The sequence below is a fragment of the Vulpes vulpes genome, chromosome 3 (assembly GCF_048418805.1).
Source record: "Vulpes vulpes isolate BD-2025 chromosome 3, VulVul3, whole genome shotgun sequence".
Classification (NCBI taxonomy): Eukaryota; Metazoa; Chordata; class Mammalia; order Carnivora; family Canidae; genus Vulpes; species Vulpes vulpes.
Genome location: NC_132782.1, coordinates 84,426,203 through 84,448,013, shown reverse-complemented (window position 1 = coordinate 84,448,013; position 21,811 = coordinate 84,426,203). Strand labels below are relative to the sequence as shown.

The 21,811-nt window shown below is 41.2% G+C and overlaps 1 protein-coding gene across 5 annotated transcripts in view; it reads left to right on the top strand.

The window, feature by feature from the left end:
* The first annotated feature begins 2,359 nt into the window (after positions 1-2,359).
* Positions 2,360-21,811, top strand: part of LOC140598276 (cytochrome P450 3A12) — a 41,455-nt gene continuing 22,003 nt past the window's right edge. The window contains exons 1-7 of one of the 5 annotated variants that reach the window (XM_072753078.1): positions 2,360-2,553; positions 3,072-3,250; positions 8,352-8,445; positions 10,360-10,412; positions 12,834-12,933; positions 20,278-20,391; positions 20,651-20,739. In XM_072753078.1, coding sequence (XP_072609179.1) covers positions 3,180-3,250; positions 8,352-8,445; positions 10,360-10,412; positions 12,834-12,933; positions 20,278-20,391; positions 20,651-20,739 — 521 coding nt within the window. In that variant the 5' untranslated portion in view covers positions 2,360-2,553; positions 3,072-3,179. Of the gene's footprint in view, positions 2,554-3,071; positions 3,251-8,351; positions 8,446-10,191; positions 10,261-10,359; positions 10,413-12,833; positions 12,934-20,277; positions 20,392-20,650; positions 20,740-21,811 lie in introns of those variants that run through there. The other 4 variants (XM_072753081.1, XM_072753079.1, XM_072753082.1 and 1 more) reach the window with 4 other exon arrangements.

Here is a 21,811-nt window from a genome sequence, read left to right as displayed (position 1 = left end):
TTTTTTTTTTTTAAAGATTTTATTTATTTATTCTTGAGAGACAAAGAGAGACAGACAGAGAGAGAGAGAGAGAGAGAGAGAGAGAGAGAGAGAGAGGGCAGAGCCACAGGCAGAAGGAGAAGCAGGCTCCCTGCAGGAAGCCCAATGTGGGACTTGATCCTGGGTATCCAGGAACATACCCCAGGCCGAAGGTGGTGCTAAACCGCTGAGCCACCTGGGCTGCCCACAAATACCATTACTTTATAGCAGGTTTTGATTTATAGCTCGGTAGTTGTGTGGTTATTTGTTTAGTGTCTCTCATCCCTTTAGAGTGTTGGGTTTAGTAGACAAGAATTTTGACTTTTTAACATTTGGTGCTGGGCCCATGGATTTACTGCAGCAGATGTAGCGTCCAATCAACATCTAATGACAATGGGATGACAATGGAGCCCACCTCCTCCAATGCTGGGACTGTCCACAGATCACCACTTCCACACCAAACTACAGGACCCAGCCACCAAAACTTAGATACCACCTAGTTATCCAAAATTGACAAAGTCGGGATCCCTGGGTGGCGCAGTGGTTTAGCGCCTGCCTTTGGCCCAGGGCGCGATCCTGGAGACCCGGGATCGAATCCCACGTCGGGCTCTCGGTGCATGGAGCCTGCTTCTCCCTCTGCCTGTGTCTCTGCCTCTTTCTCTTTCTCTCTGTGTGACTATCATAAAGAAATAAAATTTAAAAAAAAAGGACTTATTAAAAAAAAGTCTTTAAAAAAAAATCCTCAACAAAATATTAAAAAAAAAATTGACAAAGTCAAGTTTGGCCTTACTGGGAAGAATGGGAGCTTGACAGCTTAGGAACAGACACAGAATCTTTCTTTTTTGCACATTTTGCACACTCAAGATTATTATCTGTGCAATTTGAATTTAATGCACAAATCATTCCAGAGCAACACTGGCTCCTGTGCTGTGAGCAGTTCTCTTTTGGTCAGTAGAAATCTGGTCCAGATTCTGAGAAGAGGTGCCACATGGGCTCAAGATATAAAGAAATGGGAATATTAGATGGCCAGGGCCCTAAGATTTCTCAATCCCAAGACCCCAGGATCATGACCTGAGCCAAAGGCTGATGCTCAACCACTGAGCCACCCAGGTACCCCCTACCCCATGAATTTAGAGCAGAGTATGGAAAGTACATGATGAGAGTATTGGTATAGGAAGGAGTAGATGACAGCCACGGGGTGCGTGGGGTATTCTTCCAACACACAGTGTCTTCCTTCACACATTCTGCAGGGCTCTGAGAATGCAAATATCATCATGTCAGGTGTCCCCTTCTGGAGAAGAATGGGACACAAAGCTCATGCTTCTATTATTTCCCCCTGTAGACAAGGGCATATGCATTGGTTCAGTGCCAGCTGAATTTTAGTCCCCAGCTATGACGAGCATATCACTGCAGGGACAGATTCCAAGCAGCTAGATCAGAACACATCAGAACCATGTGGCAGGTGGATGCTCATATTAGGCTTAGTTACAAATCATCATAGTGGAGCATGGGTTTTGGAGCATATTAGTTTCCGCAGAGGCTTGGTTTCCAAGTAAAATAAGAAAGGCTTTCTGCTTATGTGAAGGAATTAAGTTGTCCAGATTATCAGATGACAGGAACCTTCCCTTGTTTGCATGTATTCTGTGTACTCTGCTGGGGAACACAGGGAGGCAGATCCCACCCAACAATACCCTTACTAACATCTTGACTAGCATCTGTCTTTCCTGCTGATGTGAGGCGGAGTCCTTTGTCCTGGAAGACCCACAAGATAGCTGCTGTTCAGGTCACCATGGAGGTAGGAACAAAAATTTAACCACTTTGCTGTTGCAGCCTGGATCTCACTATTTATGTAGTGACCCTTACCAGGGAAGGGCAAGCATTGAATACTGATGTTGCAGAGCCCAGAAGACTTTCCAGTCTCTCTTCATGTTTGCTTATTTACAATTTGTTCTTGTGATCATTGGGTTGTTGGAAAGCTCATCGCAGTCACTGAGTCTCAGTTGCCACATCTATAAACAGGGAATATCATGACCCTATTGAATGGTGCCCAGTTGAAGGCACCAAAAGGGGCAGAAATATTTCAGAATTCCTGGGACTTTCTCTCCTACTTTTCCTGAGGATCATCTTCCAGCTTCCTATGTCTGCCCTTTGTTACTATTCAAGCTTGCAGCCACTTCTTTCTTAATTATCTATTTGTAGGGCTGTGTTTTCCCAGAGATTCCAGAGTTATGCCCACATAATCCACAGTTTCTCAGGCCATGCAGACAAAGAACATGGGTCAGAGTGATGATAATGAGCAGGTGCAATTTCCAGATGCTATGTTCTCAGATCTCTCCATCAGGAATGTGGCCTGGTCACCAAAGATCCACATGGAAAGGACACAGGGAACCTAGCAGTTTTACCTCTACAAACTCAACTGCACCACCTTTCTGGGTAACTTCTGAGCATACAGCACTTTGCGGGTGACTAGGGACATAATGTCGATGAACACCCAGACTGCACCCTTGAGAAGCTCTCTCTCTGTAAGGCAAATAGGTATGAGACCATAATGGGGCTCAAAGGTAGAAAGGGTAGCAATAGAACTAGGGTTGGGGTAATAGGAATTTCCCAGAGAAGGAAGTGCTTATGTCTGTTCAAGTAAGTTGGTGACGAAGGACTCTAACAGAGGGGATGAGTAGGAGGATGAGTAGGATCCTTGTAGGGGGCACAGGAGCATTTGTAGGCAGAGGAAAGTACATGGGTAAAGATGTGTAGACCTAGCTTGTTTGAAGGATTTCAAATATTTAGGGGTGCAGGGAACCATGGTGACAAGGACAGGTTAGAGGGTTAAGGACAGTGATTTTAATGAGTTTCTGTAACCTTTGAGATTACTGATGACACTGAGTTGTTTATTGATTTCCACAGAGTATGAACTCATAGGAGATCAAAATGGAATTGTTTACCTTACTTTGCCAATGCTCATGGTTGGGGGGTTGCCTGCTGGTGGAGCACATGTCACCCTTCTGGTGGCTGTAGCTCCAGCCCCACCCCCTTTCTGTATATATATATTCCAGTCTCACTGAATCCCCACAAATGGGAATGCAGCTCTGCACAAAAGGCCAGCAAAGACTAGCACACACCGCTGAGTGAAAGTACAGAGAATTCACAGAGGACAAGTGGTCATGGACTTGATCCCAAGCTTTTCCACAGAAACCTGGCTTCTTCTGGCTATCAGCCTGGTGCTCCTCTATCTGTGAGTAACTTTCCAGGCTCATTGCCTCTGTATCCTTGATTTGGGTTGCTAATTAGCCTCTACCCTGTTTTCCTTTTCTGTTTTGAAGATCAAAAGTGCTAACAAAGGGGATGTAGCTTGTGTTGAATGCTTCATACATACTAGGAACACATAAGAGGTTATGATTGGCCTTACCAAATCTGCTGATTAAGTGCTCCCCACACTGGACTCTAACTTCTGTAGCTAGAAGGTAGAGTGATATTTCCTCCTAGGGATGATCTTCTGATTGCCTATATATTGGGACCTAGATTAATTAAGTAGAATCTGGCTGAGGCACAGTAAAATCAACAGGTCCCTGTGCTCTGGGGTCCTCATCCCTTTTCCAAGCTGTGACGATTCTGGAGGTAGAGGGAGTGATTTAGGTCTTTGTCTTATTATCTTCACCTTCTCCTCTCTGTCTGTTATAAGAGACATTATAGAAGAATTGGGCTTGTGTCACTCATGTGGCTCCTGCTCCCCTCATTCCACCACCAGGCATCATATACACAAGGCACCTGGTGCAAGCAGTCTTTGGGGGAGGAGGGCTGAGGATGTCTCATCTTCTTCTTCCCAAAGGTCTCTTCCCTCTTTTCTGCCCTTCTACTTACCATTCCCCACCCCTACCCCCCATAATATACAGAACTCCTTACCCCTAAATGAGCATCTTTACAGCTGAGGAGACTTGGCAGATTTCATAAAATGTTATTCATTTCAACTTTTCCTTCTAGTCTCTGGGAGGGTTAACATCAGTATAGAGATTTCTTTACCCCCAATATGAAATCTGCCAGTAGCCACAAGCCAGAGCCCTGAAAGCCAATTTGGATTTTAAATATGTTTTTGCCTTTATATTACAATACTGGAAGAGGAATCCAAACATCTAGCATAGGAATTCCTTTCAGTGGTGGGATTACCAGCATCATGGAGCAGTTTGGGAAAGAATGAGTTTCACAGTGTGGGTAGGGATGGACCGTCCATGTCACGTTTCACCTCTGTTTCAATTTCTTTCTTTAACAATAGGAAATCATGAGGACATGAACATAGAACATGGAAACCTCATTTTCATTTCCTGAGGGAAAGGTTAGGATGCCCAGGTGCTATGGCAACACATTTTTTGTGTGATGACGTTTAAGATTAATTCATGTGGTTTATTTTTTTAAAGATTTTATCTATTTATTCATGAGACACACACACACACACACACACACACACACACACACATACACAGACACACAGAGAGGCAGAGACACAGGCAGAGGGAGACGCAGGCCCCATGCAGGGAGCCCGATGTGGGACTTGATCCCGGGTCTCCAGGATCAGGCTCTGGGCCGAAGGTGGTGCTAAACCGCTAAGCCACCCGTGCTGCCCAATTCATGTGGTTTAATCTCATTCTATTTAATTATAGATTTTTTCTGACATAAGACGCTTTCCAGCATGTTCTTTCTGAAGGATACAAGAGGGCTATTGGTTCAGCCTTTACTACAAAGGAGTGTAAATAACCTACATCTTCTAGAGTGATGTTGAGGATATGAAATTAGTGTACACACATAGTTCTGTGATATAGGTCATATATATTTTTAAATACATGTGACCGGGAGTTTTTTTTAACCTCTCAGCACAGGGGAGTAGTGAGACTGAGCCAGTACTGATGTGAGAGGCATCCAGGTAGGACTGGGGATGGAGCGGGAGAATATTCTTTCCTCAGAGCAGATCTCCCAGAGATTCTTTTTGATCCTGGTCCCACAGGATCATTGATGTGGTCATCAATGGACCACAGGGTTAGCATCTCATCTGCTTGCAGCCAGTTGTCAGGGTTACCATGTAAGTCATAAGTCACAGTGTGTGTGGTCTGTCTGGCTGTGGGGCTGTCACTGGATACTGTCATCAACAGGTAAACAACACTGTAGACTTAGAAGACACTGGTGTAGCCAAGATTCAGTAGCTGTAGACAGTGCCTTCTGCATGCAATGCAACGTAAAGGCAATAAAAATGAGTGGCTTTATTTTAAACCCTTCATTTGTACCAAAAGCAATATTAATCTACCAAGAAGAGGGAAGCTGGAAAGAATCAGAAAATTTTCCTGGCCTATCCTCCATGACATATGGTGCCATGTGGGTCTAGATACTAGACAAGATCTTTCCGTGGGACACATCACTCACTAGTTTTGCCTCAATTGGGAGCTCATGTAGGAAACAAAACAGGAACTGATTTGTTGTGGTGGTGATAGTAAGGAAGGAATGGAGGTGAGACTGAAGCTACCCCGGCTCCTGGCAGTTGGTGCTCCTGTGTCCAACTGTTCTGGAGGAAGGATCCAAACACCCAGCTGGGCCCAGCTGAGGTGCCTCTGCTGATCCCTTAATGCAGTTTTGGAGTTTTATTTGATTATATAAGAGTTGCTGGATTTGTACAGAATATCCAGAATTTCTACTGCCTTTAAGGCTAACCTCCAGAAAAGAGAGAAAGTCTTCATTCCAATTAAAAATAACATTTTATTAATAGTGAAAGGGAATGAAACTAGACCACTCTCTTTCACCATACACAAAGATAAACTCAAAATGGATGAAAGATCTAAATGTGAGACAAGATTCCATCAAAATCCTAGAGGAGAACACAGGCAACACCCTTTTTGAACTCAGCCACGGTAACTTCTTGCAAGATACATCCACAAAGGCAAAAGAAACAAAAGCAAAAATGAACTATTGGGACTTTATCAAGACAAGAAGCTTTTGCACAGCAAAGGATACAGTCAACAAAACTAAAAGACACCCTACAGAATGGGAGAAGATATTTGCAAATGACGTATCAGATAAAGGGCTAGTTTCCAAGATCTATAAAGAACTTCTTAAACTCAACACCAAAGAAACAAACAATCCAATCATGAAATGGGCAAAAGACATGAAGAGAAATCTCACAGAGGAAGACATAGACGTGGCCAACATGCACATGAGAAAATGCTCTGCATCACTTGCCATCAGGGAAACACAAATCAAAACCACAATGAGATACCACCTCACACCAGTGAGAATGGGGAACATTAACAAGGCAGGAAACCACAAATGTTGGAGAGGATGCAGAGAAAAGGGAAGCCTCTTACACTGTTGGTGGGAATGTGAACTGGTGCAGCCGCTCTGGAAAACTGTGTGGAGGTTCCTCAAAGAGTTAAAAATAGACCTGCCCTACGACCCAGCAATTGCACTGTAGGGATTTACCCCAAAGATTCAGATGCAATGAAACGCCGGGACACCTGCACCCCGATGTTTCTAGCAGCAATGTCCACGATAGCCAAACTGTGGAAGGAGCCTCGGTGTCCATCGAAAGATGAATGGATAAAGAAGATGTGGTTTATGTATACAATGGAATATTCCTCAGCCATTAGAAACGACAAATACCCACCATTTGCTTCAACGAGGATGGAACTGGAAGGTATTATGTTAAGTGAAGTAAGTCAATCGGAGAAGGACAAACAGTGTATGTTCTCATTCATTTGGGGAATATAAATAATAGTGAAAGGGAATATAAGGGAAGGGAGAAGAAATGTGTGGGAAATATCAGAAAGTGAGACAGAACATAAAGACTCTTAACTGGGAAACGAACTAGGGGTGGTGGAAGGGGAGGAGGGCGGGGGGTGGGGGTGAATGGGTGATGGGCACTGAGGGGGGCACTTGACGGGATGAGCACTGGGTGTTATTCTATATGTTTGCAAATTGAACACCAATAAAAATAAATTTATTATAAAAAATGAATAAATAAATAAAATCTTAAAAAAAATAACATTTTATCATTACTCATTTTTTGTTGTATAGCATGTATTCTGCTGTCCACTGGAGGTATCAGGACTTTGGAAAACCGTCTGTTAGCTGAAATCACCTATAGGCTTGTTGAACCATTTCTACTCATCATCCTTTCCCACCATACTTTCTTAATTTGCCTTTATGGGGTTAGTCTTGTAGGCCTAGCAGGTTAATGGGTAAAATGGTTTTGGCAATGTCTTCCCTCAGCCTCTCTTCTTCTTCCATGCTGTCATTTCTCAGCAACACCTAATCTAGAACCCCCAGTTGTGGGATTCCACACATAACACATGAAAGATGATTGTAGGCAAACCTGCCATAGGAAGCACCATCCATGGTGCACCACCGATTCTTTTATATGGAATCATTTAGAGCACATATTTGTCAGTCCCCCTTCTCTGTAGCTCATGACAACCAGAATGCCTGACAACAGAGACTTGGGTAGAGCTAAAGTATCTCACTTTTCTATGAGGTCAGTGGAGCCTTGGACACAGTTTTCATTGTATAGAAATGACAAGAGTGTCATTGCTCAAAGTGTCTCCGTGAAGAGATAATTAAGAAGGACCAGATCTCACACAGTGATAGGTCCTGCAAGGAAAGAAAAACACAGAAGTCTTTGAGCAAGCTGTATCAACATTTTCACAGTAGGCTCTTATGAACATTCTATCACTGAGTGAATATAATTAAGCAAAATATCATCATTGGAACAGAAAGAATTTTTTTCTCTTCCACTCTAGAGAAAGTTATGGAAGAATCATTTATTAAATAAGCATGAGTGGGGATCCCTGGGTGGCGCAGCGGTTTGGCGCCTGCCTTTGGCCCAGGGCGCGATCCTGGAGACCCGGGATCGAATCCCACGTCGGGCTCCCGGTGCATGGAGCCTGCTTCTCCGTCTGCCTGTGTCTCTGCCTCTCTCTCTCTCTCTGTGTGTGTGTGTGACTATCATAAATAAATAAAAAAAAATAAGCATGAGTGAAATTCCTGGAAGAAGTTGGCATAAACCTTTTAGGAACCTTTTCCACACTCAAGTGTTGAAACACTTATCAAATCTTCACTTTAGGATTGTGACTATGAAGCTTTCAGCTGCTCTTAGCTAATCATCATGTTCCGTGAGTCTTATAGTGAAGGTGGGAAAGGAGATGATGAATAAATGTATTACTGTCATTGAAATTGCTATCATTATTTCTTGCCTGCGTGTTACCTCCCTCCCTTGCCTGTCCCAGTTCTCTGTCAATGACTGGCTAGCTCCAGCATCTATTCCACGATCCCTGTGACCTGGCTTTCTTTTCACTTTGTAGGTATGGGACCTACACACATGGGATTTTTAGGAAGCTGGGAATTCCTGGGCCAACACCTCTGCCTTTTGTGGGAACTGCTCTGGGCTACCGTGATGTAAGTGTTTGATCTCCCTCTTTTTCTTCTTGTGGTTGCAAATCACAGCTTAGTTTCATAGCAAAGATGCTCCTCCTCATGAGGAAGTGCTTAGGTTTCAGACTTCCCAGAAATGGTGTCAGAGGCTGCACCCAGTACATGGCTAGTTCTACCCCAGGTCACTATTGTTTGTTGTTCTGAGCCTCACGTTTTGCTACAGTGGGCAGCCCAGTTCTCTGGCTAATTCAACACGGAACTTGACATTTGAGCTTGTTAGCATTGTGAAGAGGCTTTTTGTTTCTGGCAGGTGCAGATTCCTAGGAGAGCATAATCATACTGTATGAGAAGAGAAGCATCAAGGGGGTCCACGCTAGTGGTCCATTAAGCTGTAGGCCAGAGTCAGACCTTTATGTTCACCGTACAAGCTCTGGGTAGCCTTTTGTTTTGCTGGATAGCTCTGGAACTTCAGATTATTGGGAAGCCCAAGATTCACCGTTGGAGAATTTGCACATAGTTGAATTTTCGCAAGAATTGCCAAGCCTCTGTAGTTATTTCCAAGCCCTAAGTCTCCTTTTGCTAATGGTGACATCTCTTGGGATTTGAGAGGTTGAACCAGAGATCTCTGCTTTACTTCTCTACCTTCATTGTAGGTAACTTCTGGGTGAGTTGAGGAGGGAGGGAGTTTTGGTAAGGGCAGATGGTGCTTGTCTTGACCTTGACCCAAAGAATTTAACCTTTGAATGAGTTGTGTGTATATATGTTGTTTTTCATACAAAGGTAGAACTACTTATAGAAAATCACTAGAAAAGAAATGCTTTGACAAATTTATTAAGAAATTAATATACTGAATGGAGTGTACTAGTAGACACACAGACTGATGTTGGTAGAGCTGTTGTGGCTAATCCAGTTTTGGTGCCTCGTCCAAGGCTCAGGCCCTGCATAGAAGGTTAGGAGCTCACGTCCAGAAGGCCAGCAGGCAGAGTCTCATCTGCAGGCTGCTTTCTGTTGTGGAGTTCTTTTCCCACAGATGTGAGGCTTGTTTCCCAGATCTCACTTCTCAACATTCCCTGCTGAGACCCCCGTTGCCCAATTACTGTCTCAGAAATTCCTGGGCTTTTTCTTTCCAAAAAAGCGATAATTTCTTCTCCACTTGCCCTAGATCAATTCCTTAGTACATATATCCCAAAAGCCACATTTATGGGACCCTGTTTTCATGGTTAAAACATCAAAATCACAGTTGAAACTTAGGGACAGGAAGTGTCTTGTCTTGTTTTAAGTGATAGAAGTGAAAAGTCATATCAGGGGTTTTAGTTTGTTTTGCCCTTTGTTGAGTGGTGGCATTATCCCCTCTTTCCATGTTGAGATGGTGGACTGGAACGGGATTCCACCTTGTCATTCATTCATTCATCTCTCATTTGTTCAGTCAACAATAGTGTTAGAATTTGTAAAACTGCTAGATTAAAAGAGGCCACTGGTGTCTTAATACCCTAAATCCACTGACATCTCATAGGGCTCATATTGATCAATGAACAGAGTGGTAACTGGGTGTTCAGAGTGTGCAGGCCATGCTCACTTTCCTCAGCTCCCATTTTCCCATGTGGCTCTGAGGTAGTATTTCAGAGGGTTCTGAGATTTAGAGAAAAGACACACACAAGCCAAACACATCAGACAGACAGGGGTTACACAGTCCTCAGAGACAGGGTAAGATGTCCAGTATCTACAATACTCATAGAGAATTCAAGACAGACTTGATATTCTCTCTTGCAGGATCTCTTCTGTTTTCTTTCCTTTCCTGTAAGATGCCTATGAATCAGAGCTTCCCTCTGCCAGTGGAAGGTAGTAAGCCATATTTCATGCAATCTAAGTCATATTGGTCCCTGTTACACATAGGGCTTAGACATTTAGGTGAGTAATGTGTTTTGTTTCTTCTTGCAGGGTTTTTATGTTTTTGACAAGAAATGTTTTAGAAAGTATGGAAGAATGTGGGGGTGAGTATTCTGGAACTTTCTATTGGATAGGCTTGTTGTGATGAGGCCCCTGTGGTGTAGACAGTTTGTTGAGAGCCACTAGGAATGAAGCCTGCTGTGGTAAAGCTTCTGAGTCTCCCTTCCTGAAATCCCATGTGTCAACAGGTGTGCAGGTCTAAGTATGAACCAGACCTAGGGAGTATAGTGTGGTGATGTGATGATCACAGCCAGTGTTGTATCACTCTGCACCTCTTTATCTTCTCTGATCACATCCTTAGAAATCTAATGACTCTGAGTGGCATGGCCCATAGTAACATGATGGAGCTGAAAGAAGATAGATCTCTGAACCACCCTGGTTCAGCTCCACTGCCCCTTCCTATATTCAGTACTTATCAGCTCTGGATGGATCCAGTCTTATATCTGTAGCCCCAGTTCTGTCCTTAGTACTTGGTTCTCATCTTGGCTGTGGATAAGACCTCCTAGGAGAGCTTGTTAAAAATGCAGATTGTGAGTAATATTCCATTGCATATATGTACCACATCTTCTTTATCCATACATCTGTCAAAGTACATCGTGACTCTTTCCACAGTTTGGCTATTTTTGACATTGCTGCTATGAACATCAGGGTGCAGGTGTCCCAATGTTTCAGAGACAAATACCCACCATTTGCTTCAATGGATGCTTCCAGTGGATGGAACTGGAGGGTATTGTGCTGAGTGAAATAAGCCAATCGGAGAAGGACAATCATCATATAGTTTTTCTCATACATGGAATGTAAGAAATAGTGCAAGGATTATAAGGGAAAGGAGGGAAACTGAGTGGGAAAAATTAGAGAGGGAGACAAACCATGAGAGACTCCTAACTCTGGGAAACAAGTAAAGGGTTGAGGAAGAGGAGGTGGAGGGGGGATGGTGATAGGCAATGAGGAGAGCACTTGTTGGGATGAGTACTGGGTGTTATACTATATGTTGGCAAATTGAATTTAAATTGAAGATTAAAAAATGTAAAAATAAAGATTAAAAAATGTAAAAATAAATGCAGATTCGTTTCCATCCCCAGGAATGCCAAATCTGAAGGATGTGGGCTGGGTCCCAAGAATCTGAATTTAACTGGTCGTGGAAACAATGTTAGGGATGAATATAAAGAGTAACACAAAACCACTGTTTCTTGTCCATCCACATGTTTTGAACGAACACGATGAGACAAGGGGAATCACCCAAGACTTATGATCAGGCTGCTGGAAGAGCTGACATAAGTGCCCCCTCAGTAATTTCTATCACTGCATCAACACTAAATGTTGTCTTCACCCGCTGAAACCTTCTGAATTTTTTTTTTTAACCTTCTGAATTTTAGAATGCCATTTGAGATAGTAGCATTTAGTGTAGCGATCTCATCCATTTTAGATGTGATCGCAAAACCATTTGAGATTCCTCTGTAATGTCAAAGAAATAGCAGGAGACTTGTGGAAAATCTTTCACTATGTTTCAATAAATGCAAATGATTTATAGTGGAAACAAAATAAATTTTATTTATGGTGTAACTAAGCTTATAATAACCTCATGCTGGTGACAGATTCCTATTAACAGGTAGATCATACTGACAGACAGGAAGTCAGACAGGATTTGGACAGATCACATACAGTCAGCTTTGTGTGAGACATATCCAAAAGTTGGCTTGCCCTAATGCTATGGGTTGTCACCTACATGAAGCCCAAGGAACTTCCACTTGGAACCCACATATATGAAAAAATATAAACAATAAAAAAGAAATATATCTAAAATGAGTTATATATGTTTTTCTGTATTTTTAAATTCTATTTTTGTATCAAATTTTTCTGATTTAATGCTGTCAAGGACCTCTCTTAAGATTTAAAATAATATTTCCTTTCAAATGTAACTAGGAAGCATATTTTAGAAAATAGGGCAAGGATATAATTTATAATATTGCCATCGCTTTTTGAGCATTCTAAGTCTTTTCATTTGTAGACACATCTTCCATATGTGTGATTAGTGTGTGCACAATTTTCATCTAATATTCTATCACATGCCTTTCAAGTGTTTGATATATCTTCAACATTATAATTTTTAGTGACTGGGTAGGTGGATTCTCCTTTTTTTTTCTTTTCTGTTCCTAAATGATTTACTTGCCTTCAGTCAGTTACCAACCTAACTTCCTCTTTAATAATATTTGATAAATTATTTGAAATGCTTGACATAATTCTAAAATATTTGAGATTTTTTGAACATAGAAAAAACCGTGGAGAATGGTCCAGGAACTATCCACGTACGCATGTATACTCAATAAATGTTCTAATGTTATTTCTAACCCTAATCTCAGAGAATGGATTGGGTACCATGAGGATAAAAGTCTGGACTGCTAGGCATGGCTGCAGCTGCAAAAACTAACATGTTAAGTATAATCACATCTGTTTTCCCAACACAGGTTTTATGATGGGCGACAGCCTGTGCTGGCTATCACAGATCCGGACATGATCAAAACAGTGCTAGTGAAAGAATGTTATTCTGTCTTCACAAACCGGCGGGTAAGCATGGGTTTATTTTAAATTTACATAGTTATTCATAAAACTTTTATTTTGAAATAAGAATAGATTCACAAGAAGTTGTCACAGGATGTCCCATGTAACCTTCAAGCTGTTTCCTCTAAGGTAAGATCCTGCATAACTATAGTACAAGGTCCAAGTCAAATTGACATTGGTTCTAGCCACAGAGCTTACTCAGTTGTCAGTAGTTTTATATGTACTCATTTGTGTATGTGTGTGTGTGTGTGTGTGTGTGTGTGTGCTGCTCTCTGAACATTTATCTTACATGTAGATTTTTGAATCCACCACTCCAAGGATGTTACAGAGCTGTTCCACCCCTGGAAATCTCCTTCTTCCTATTCTTTAATAGGCATGGTGTGTAACTTGTCTTTTCATTGACTCGGAGTCTTCAGCAGAGCAAGCTCTTCTTAAATTATTTTGATAAGGCTACTTTATCCTTTTTTTCCTTTTATGGATTGTGACTTAAGCATCAAGTTTGAAAAATCTTCACCTAGCCATAAGTCTCAAGGATTTTCTCCAAGCAAATGTGTTACACATAAGTATATAGTTTTACGTTTTATATTTATAATGTAAACTCATATCTTCTTATGTTTCACATTTAACATTTTGTGTCAATTTTTAGTGTTAATGAGAGATGTGAAGTTTAGGTCAAAGATCTTTGGTTTTGGCCTATGGATGTCTAAGTGCTCCAGCACCATTTGTGAAAAGGCTATACTTCCTCCATTGAATTGTTTTTCTACCAGTATCAAAACTGAGTTGGGCCTATGTGTGTGTGTACCTATTTTTCATTCTCTTCTGTTCATTGATCTCTGTATCTATCCTTCTACTGGTGCCACCGTCTCCTGATTACCGTAGCTATATAGTAAGTCTCAACATCATGAACAGTGATTCCTCCCATTTTATTTTTGTTGGAATTGTTTTAGGTATTCTAGCTCCTTTGCCTTTCCAAATTTAGAATTAGCTTATCTGTGTTTATATGATATTTGCCAGGATTTTGTAAGACATGATTTAGACCTACCGATCATTTGTGCAAAATCTATGTCTTTACTATGTCTTGTCTTTCAATGCACAAACACAATATGTGTTTATTTAGGTTTTCTTTGATTCTTTTCACCAGCATTTAGTTCTCAGCACAGGAAAACCATATATATTTTGTTAAATACACATCTCAAGTTCCTTTTCATATTCCTCAAGATTTTCTACATTGACAATTATGTCACCTGAAATAGGAACACTCCAATTTTTATCTTTCTAATCTGTATGCCTTTTATTTCTTTGTTTTGTCTTATTGCATTAGCTAGGATTCTAGTATGATGTTAAAAATAGGAGTGGTGGGAGTGGACATTTTTTTGTTCTGAAACCATTTAAACATTTTAATATATATTTTTATAATGGAAACTGTATATATTTAAGCATGTTGTTTTTATTTATGTATACATTGTAAAGTGATTATGACAAATGAATTAATAGATCAATCACCACTCAGATTTACTTTGTATATGTGTGTCTTGTGTGTGGTAAGGACATGTAAGATCTACTTTTATTTTATTTTTTTAAAAACATTTTATTCATTTATTCATGAGAGACACAGAGAGAGGCAGAGGCATAGTCAGAGAGAGAAGCAGGCTCCCCATGGGAAACCTGATGTGGGACTCAATCCCAGGACCCTGGGATCATGCCTGAGCCAAAGGCAGACGCTCAACCACTGAGCCACCCTGGTGCCCCTAAGATCTGCTTTTAAAGCAAATTCAAGTATACATCACATTATTAGTGATTAATATCACCATGCAATATATTCAGTTTCCAGAACTTATTCATCTTATAACTAAAAGTTTGTACTGCTTGATTTCTATCTGTCCTTTGCCCTCCTCCCAGTCTGTGATAATTACCATTCTACCCTCTGGTACTGAGCTTGACTTTATTTTTCTAGATTCCACTTATAAGTGAGATCATGAAATACCTGTCCTTCTGTGTCTGGTTTAGTGCTCCTAGCCTGTTGTCCATGTTATTCAGGTTCATCCATGTTTGGAAATGGCAAGATTTCCTTCCTTTTTAAGCCTGAGTAATATTTCATTTTCTTTATCCACTCATCTGTCCACTTACATTTAAAGTAGTTATTGGTAGGTAAGTATTTACTATTGTCATTTCATTAATCCAGGTGTTTCATATAGATCAATTGTCCCTTCTTTCTATCTTCTCTTGTAATTTCATGGTTTTTTAAAAATAATGACATGCTTTGATTGTTTTCTCTTTATCCTTTCCATATCTACCCTAGATTTTTTGCTTTGCAGTTACCAGGAGGCTTACATAAAACATCTTACATATAACCATCGATTTAAGCTAATAAGAACTTAGCTTTGATTACATTCAAATCTCAATGCTTTTACTCCTTCGCCACCAGTTTTATATTTTTGTTGTCATAATTTACATATTTTTATATTGTGCACAAATTATTTTAGCTAGAGTTTTCAAAATTATTTGTCTTTTAACTTTGCACTAGTCATAAGTGATTTGCATATCTTAATACAATATCACTGTGTTCTGAATTTGACTATATATTTATATTTACTAGTGAGATTTATACTTTAATGTGATTTCATGTTACTAGTAAGTGTCCTTTTTTTTTTTTTTTTTTTGCTTGAGGAATTCCCTTTAGTATTTCTCGTAAGGCAGGTTTAGTCATGATGAATTCTTTTTTTATTTATATATTTTTAAAAGATTTTATTTATTTATTCATGGGAGACAGAGAGAGAGAGAGAGAGAGAGAGGCAGAGACGCAGGCAGAGGGAGAAGCAGGCTCCATGCAGGGACCCGATGTGGGACTCAATCCCGGTCCACCAGGATCATGCCCTGGGTGAAATGAAAGGTAGTCGCTGAACTGCTGAGCCATCCAGGCATCCCTATGATGAGTTCTTTCTACATTTGTTTGTCTGGAAATATCTCTCAATTCTGAAAGCTCTGTTTTTCTGCGTAAGGTATTCCTTTTTAAAATTTTTTGTTTAAAGGTAATGCATTCTTGATTGATATTTTTTAAAGTACTTTGAATAAATCACTCACTCTCTTCTGGCTTTCAAGATTTCTGTTGAGGAATCCACAGATAGCCTCCTGGTGTTACCTCATAGGTGATGAGCTCCTTTCCTCATACTGCTTTCAAGATTTTTTCTTAGTCTTTAATTTTTGATTTTAGTTTTATTACAATGTCTTGATGAAGTATTTTTGGGATTAAATCTGATAGGGAACTCTAACCTTCATATCCCAAGATTTCCATATATTTCCCTAGATTTGAGAAGTTTTCAGCCATTGTTCCTTTAAGTCAGCATTCTGCCCACTTCTTTCTTCTATTAGGGCTCCCATAATGTGAATATTGCTTCACTTTAAGGTGTCCTATAAGTCCTGTAGGCTTTTCCCCCATGTTCTTTCCTTTCCTCCCCGCCCCCCCACACTTGGACTGGATAATTTGAAATAATCCAAGAGGTCATGGTTGGTTCAGGATTTGGGGGGACCATAATTTCAGCAACTGCATGAATCTTAACAGCAAGTACAGTGGAGGGTTCTTAGTAGCTGCAGGGCCTTCAGCAGCACCACCAGATCCAGGGCCATGGGCCCAGGGAAGGAGAAGAGTGGCAAGAGTTGGTGCAATAGGGCAGCCCTGGTGGCTCAATGGTTTAGCGCCGCCCTCAGCCCTGGATGTGATCCTGGAGACCTGGGATCAAGTCCCACGTCGGGCTCCCTGCATGGAGCCTGCTTCTCCCTCTGCCTGTGTCTCTGCCTCTCTCTCTCTCTCTCTGCCTCCCTCTCTCTCTCTCTTTGTGTGTGTCTCTCATGAATAAATAAATAAAATCTTTTTTAAAAAAGAGTTGATGCAATGCACACACTCAGCTGTGGGGCTGAATGCAAGCACATACCCCAACAGGGCTGTGGTGAGCAGTGGGGACTGTGACCAACTGTGGGACCTAGGTAACTTTGAGTGCCTGGGCTGTCTGTGTGCACTCATGTTGCTTTATGGTTAGCCACTACTGTATGCACAGCAATGGGGGCTCATGACTGGAGTTTGGACTGGCAGTTTGTAGATATAAAATTCAGGGTTTAGCTGTGGTCTCATGTGCCAGTTCAGTGTAGTGACAGGTGTCAGGCATGGCCTCAGGTACCTGAAAGCTACTGGGCCTGAGATGATGTTGTACATATGCCAAAGCTCCCTTGGTGAGATTCTGAGGCTCAGGGTATAGGTGGTGGCACTGCTGAGGTAACTCAAGGGAGAGTAGATGGAACTAAGCAAGAGTCTGGGGCAGCTGGAGTCTGCAAATGTGAAAACCTGTGGGAATATCAGCAACAACATCTTAGAGGGCACACAGTGCTGGGCTGGCTGTTGGTTCTCAAGGAGTTAAGGCTGCTAGGGTCCTCTGCAGAAAAGGACTCAGAGAATCATGGTCACTCATGCCACGTGGCTAATACTGGTAGTCTTGGTCTTCCTTGATCCTAGTCATGTCTAGATGTGTCAGCTCTGCCGATCTCTGGAGATTTGAAACTAAAGCAGGTCATCTGTATCATGCCCTGAAGGGCTGAGTCTAATGGTCTCTCTGCTGTTCCCCAGGACTGGGAAGTATCTCAGGTCAAGGAGTATCCTCTTTGCTGAGCAGCGCTGACCTGGGTCATGGAGTGATGCAGGCAAAATGAAGCTATTTTCTCTACTTTTTTTTGTACAATTATCTTCAGGATTTTTTTGTATACTTTTTTTTATTGGAGTTCGATTTGTCAACACATTGCATAACACCCAGTGCTCATCCTGTCAAGTGCCCCCTCAGTGCTCATCACCCCATCCCCCTGCCCACCTCCCTTTTCATTACCCCTCGTTCGCTTCCCAGAGTTAGGAGTCTCTCATGTTCTGTCACCCTCACTGATATTTCCCACTCATTTTCTCTCCTTTCCCCTTTATTCCCTTTCATTATTTTGTTATATTCCCCAAATGAATGAGACCATATAAAGTTTGTCCTTCTCCAATTTACTTACTTCACTCAGCATAGTACCCTCCAGTTCTATCCACGTTGAAGCAAGTGGTGGGTATCTGTCATTTCTAATGGCTGAGTAATATTCCATTGTATATATATATACCACATCTTCTTTATCCATTCATCTTTCGATGGACACTGAGGCTCCTTCCACAGTTTGGCTATTGTGGACATTGCTGCTATATCTTCAGGATTTTGATCACTGTGTTGTTGAAGCTTCTTCTTCTTCTTTTTTTTTTTTTTTTTTTTTGTTGAAGCGTCTTAAATGGACTCATAGCTCTTAGGCCTATTTTGCTTGTAGATAGCTGTCTAACTGTTGTTCTTGTGGAGTGACAGAGGATCAGTGACCTGTCTCATAATCTTGGTAACATCACGTCAGTCTTTCATCATTGAGGTGATTTCGTCATTAGGCGTAAAATTTTTTGATTCTCTTTATTAAGTTGAAGTGTTCCTCTGTTCTTAGTCTATGAGTTTTTATTGTGAAATGATTTAGGAGACATCTGAACCCTCTTGCACTCTTGGTGGGAATGTGAACTGGTATAACCACTCTGGAAAACTGTGTGGAGATTCCTCAGAGTTAAAAATAGAACTACCCTATGACTCCTACGACTCAGTAACTGCATTACTGGGGATTTACCCCAAAGATACAGATGTAGTGAAAAACCAAGACACCCGCACCCCAATGTTTATAGCAGCAATGTCCACAATAGCCAAACTGTGGAAGGAGCCTCGATGTCCATTGAAAGATGAATGGATTAAGAAGATGTGGTATATATATATATATATATATATATATATATATATATATATGATGGAATATTACTCAGCCATTAGAAACGACAAATACCCACCACTTGCTTCAACGTGGATAAAACTGGAGGGTAATGCTGAGTGAAGTAAGTCAATCGGAGGACAAGTATTATATAGTTTCATTCATTTAGGGAATATAAGTAATAGTGAAAGGGATTATAGGGGAAAGGAGAGAAAATGAGTGGGAAATATCAAAGAAGGTGACAGAACATGAGAGACCCCTAACTCTGGGAAACAAACAAGGGGTAGTGGAAGGAGAATTGGGCAGGGGGGTTGGGGTGACTGGGTGACAAACACTGAGGGGGGCACTTGCCGGGACAAGCACTGGGTGTTATACTATATGTTGTCAAATCGAACTCCAATAAAAAATATACCAAAAAATTCAACCACTGGACAGATACAGTTTAAATTAATTTTGTATTTCTCAGCCAAAAATTTATTTCAGTAGTACGCGACTTTTTCCAAACCATAAATGTCATCTGTCGAAATTGCAAGGTGTCTTACTGAATTTAATGCGTCATTTTGTCTTCAAAGAGAAAAGTAAGAGTTGATGTTTTTTAAAAATCAGAACAGCTTTGCAACTGATATTCTTTTATTATTATTATTTTTTAAAGATTTTATTTATTTATTCGAGAGAGAGAGAGAGAGTGAGAGAGAGAGAGAGAGACAGCAGAGGGAAAAGTAGGCTCCATGCAGGGATCCCACATGCAGGTCGATGTGGGACTCGACCCTGGGTCTCCACGATCATGCCCTGGACTGAAGGAGGTGCTAAACTGCTGAGCCACCCCGGCTGCCCACAACTGATATTCTAAAGAAATAAAATAGAGCGCTGGACCCAGAAAAAAAAAATAGTTTTGGAAGCTGGAGGAAAGATTCCAGCTGGTTGGCTTTGTAGGCCAGTCCTAAGCTAAGAAATATAATTATATTTTTTCCTTCTGTCTTTTTGGGGAAAATACAGGGAGGAAAGTTTTCCATGTAATTGCATCATTTCTTCATAATAGCAAATGGATTCCTAATCTTTTTTATTGTTAACTACATTTTTTTCTAAAAAAAACACCATATCAAGAAATCTGTTTTTTGAGATACTCACGATTTAGATACATGCAAAGACAGAACTGGTAGAAGCAACTTACAGTTGACAAGGCTATCTGACTATCTTCCATCAATCCAATTCTATTCTGCACAGCTTAGGAGAATATAGTAGGTGTTAATCATGTGAATTCCCCTGAAGGAGTGGTTTCCCTACCAAATTTTCCCATACCACATTTACACCGAAAAGGAGATTGGAATATAAGGGCTGGAAATACTACAGGTAGCTAGATGCCGCCTTCAGCCTTGCAAGAAGCACTGCACTGGGAACAAATATCTATTGAGCATCTGGCAAAAGCCCTCTACTAAGTCAATGGTCACTAAAGATTTGTTTAATAATTTCTTCCCATTTAACAAACTTTCCGCAACCTTTGAGACTTCTAAAACTTATTTAGGGCAAAATGTTTTGCTTTGACTCTAGACTCTTGGTCCAGCAGGATTTATGAAAAGCGCGATCTCTCTGTCTGAGGATGAAGAGTGGAAGAGAATGCGAACTTTGCTGTCTCCAACCTTCACCACTGGAAAGCTCAAGGAGGTAAGAAAAGAAGAAGACTTTTAATTAGGAAGTAAAGGAATACACCTGGGAATAAATATAAAATAAGATCATAGTCCATTTCTTAGTGGTACTCTGCTGCATTTGGGCTTCCTAAAAATAGTCTTTTATGTTCATCTCCTGGAAGAAATATGATAAAATTTGTTATTAAATGTCCCTTATAGCTACATGCTTGTGAAAGTCGTGTCATTCTAGTACTCAGGTTTTGGATTTAACTTCAGGTGGTGTACTTTGTGTGTAGATGTTCCCCATCATTGGCCAGTATGGAGATGTGTTGGTGAACAACCTGAGGAAGGAGGCAGAGAAAGGCAAGGCCATCAACTTGAAAGAGTAAGTAGGAGTGCAGCTTCTGGGATTCCAACTCTGTCACGACACTTTCCAACTGCTGCCACAGAGCCCAATTCCCACTGATAGTTACCACAGCTGAAGTAGACGTGTGGCGTTACAACAATGGGCCAGCCAAGGAGAGGTAGCTCACCTAAAAAGGCAGAGCAGCCAGGAGGGAGAGGGTCTTCTTTTGTGCACATGAGGCAGGATTAATTTACCTGCTATAATGTTACCTTGAATACCCTGGAAGACAAAAATATATGCTTGAATAAAGGAAACATGATTGTACCAAATCTTTGAGTGTAGGAGGCATGGAATGGGGGGGGGGGCGGGGGGTGGAGAGCCCTTGGTACAGATGGTGGGCACTGGGTGGGGAAAGTTTTCATGTGGAATTTGGAACAACTTAAACCCCTTCCTGATTTTGTTGCAGATATTAGCAAAATACTAAATATTAACTCTTAAGATCAATTTTGGTGTGAATTAGTATGTATTTTTAAAGTAATAACATTCCTAGTTCTTCTATTTTCCAGAAGTGAGTGAGTCCTCAGGGCAATCTCGGATCACTGCAGCTGAGACCGAGTGGGTCATTCAGGAGACTTAGCAGGAGTATAGAAGGGGTGGTGTTCCTGGCAGCACAGAACAGGGTGTTGGTGTTCTGTAACATACTATTGAGGAATCAGCTCTGAACATAGAGACTGTGGTAAGAGAGGATCCAGATCAGTTTCAACTTTCTTGACTCCCCGAGGAAGGGTTAATTATTCCACTATTTGTCCTGCTCAGATACTGTGATTATTACCTTCTATTGCCCATTCTCAAAACACACTACTGTAAATTATCCATCTTTGGATCTCTAGCCCTCCATGACTAGATCTCTAGCCCTCCATCTTTGGGTCTCTAGATCTCCATGACTGAGATCAAGCTTCTTGATCTCAGAAGTCCGTCTAACTTGCCCTAGAGACCCCATCACCCCCAGGACAAGGTGAGCTGAATCACTGATAACTCATGAACATCTCATGAGTGAATGTGATGGGATATAGACTCTTCAGATGATCCAGCAGGTGGAAGTGTGGCTCTT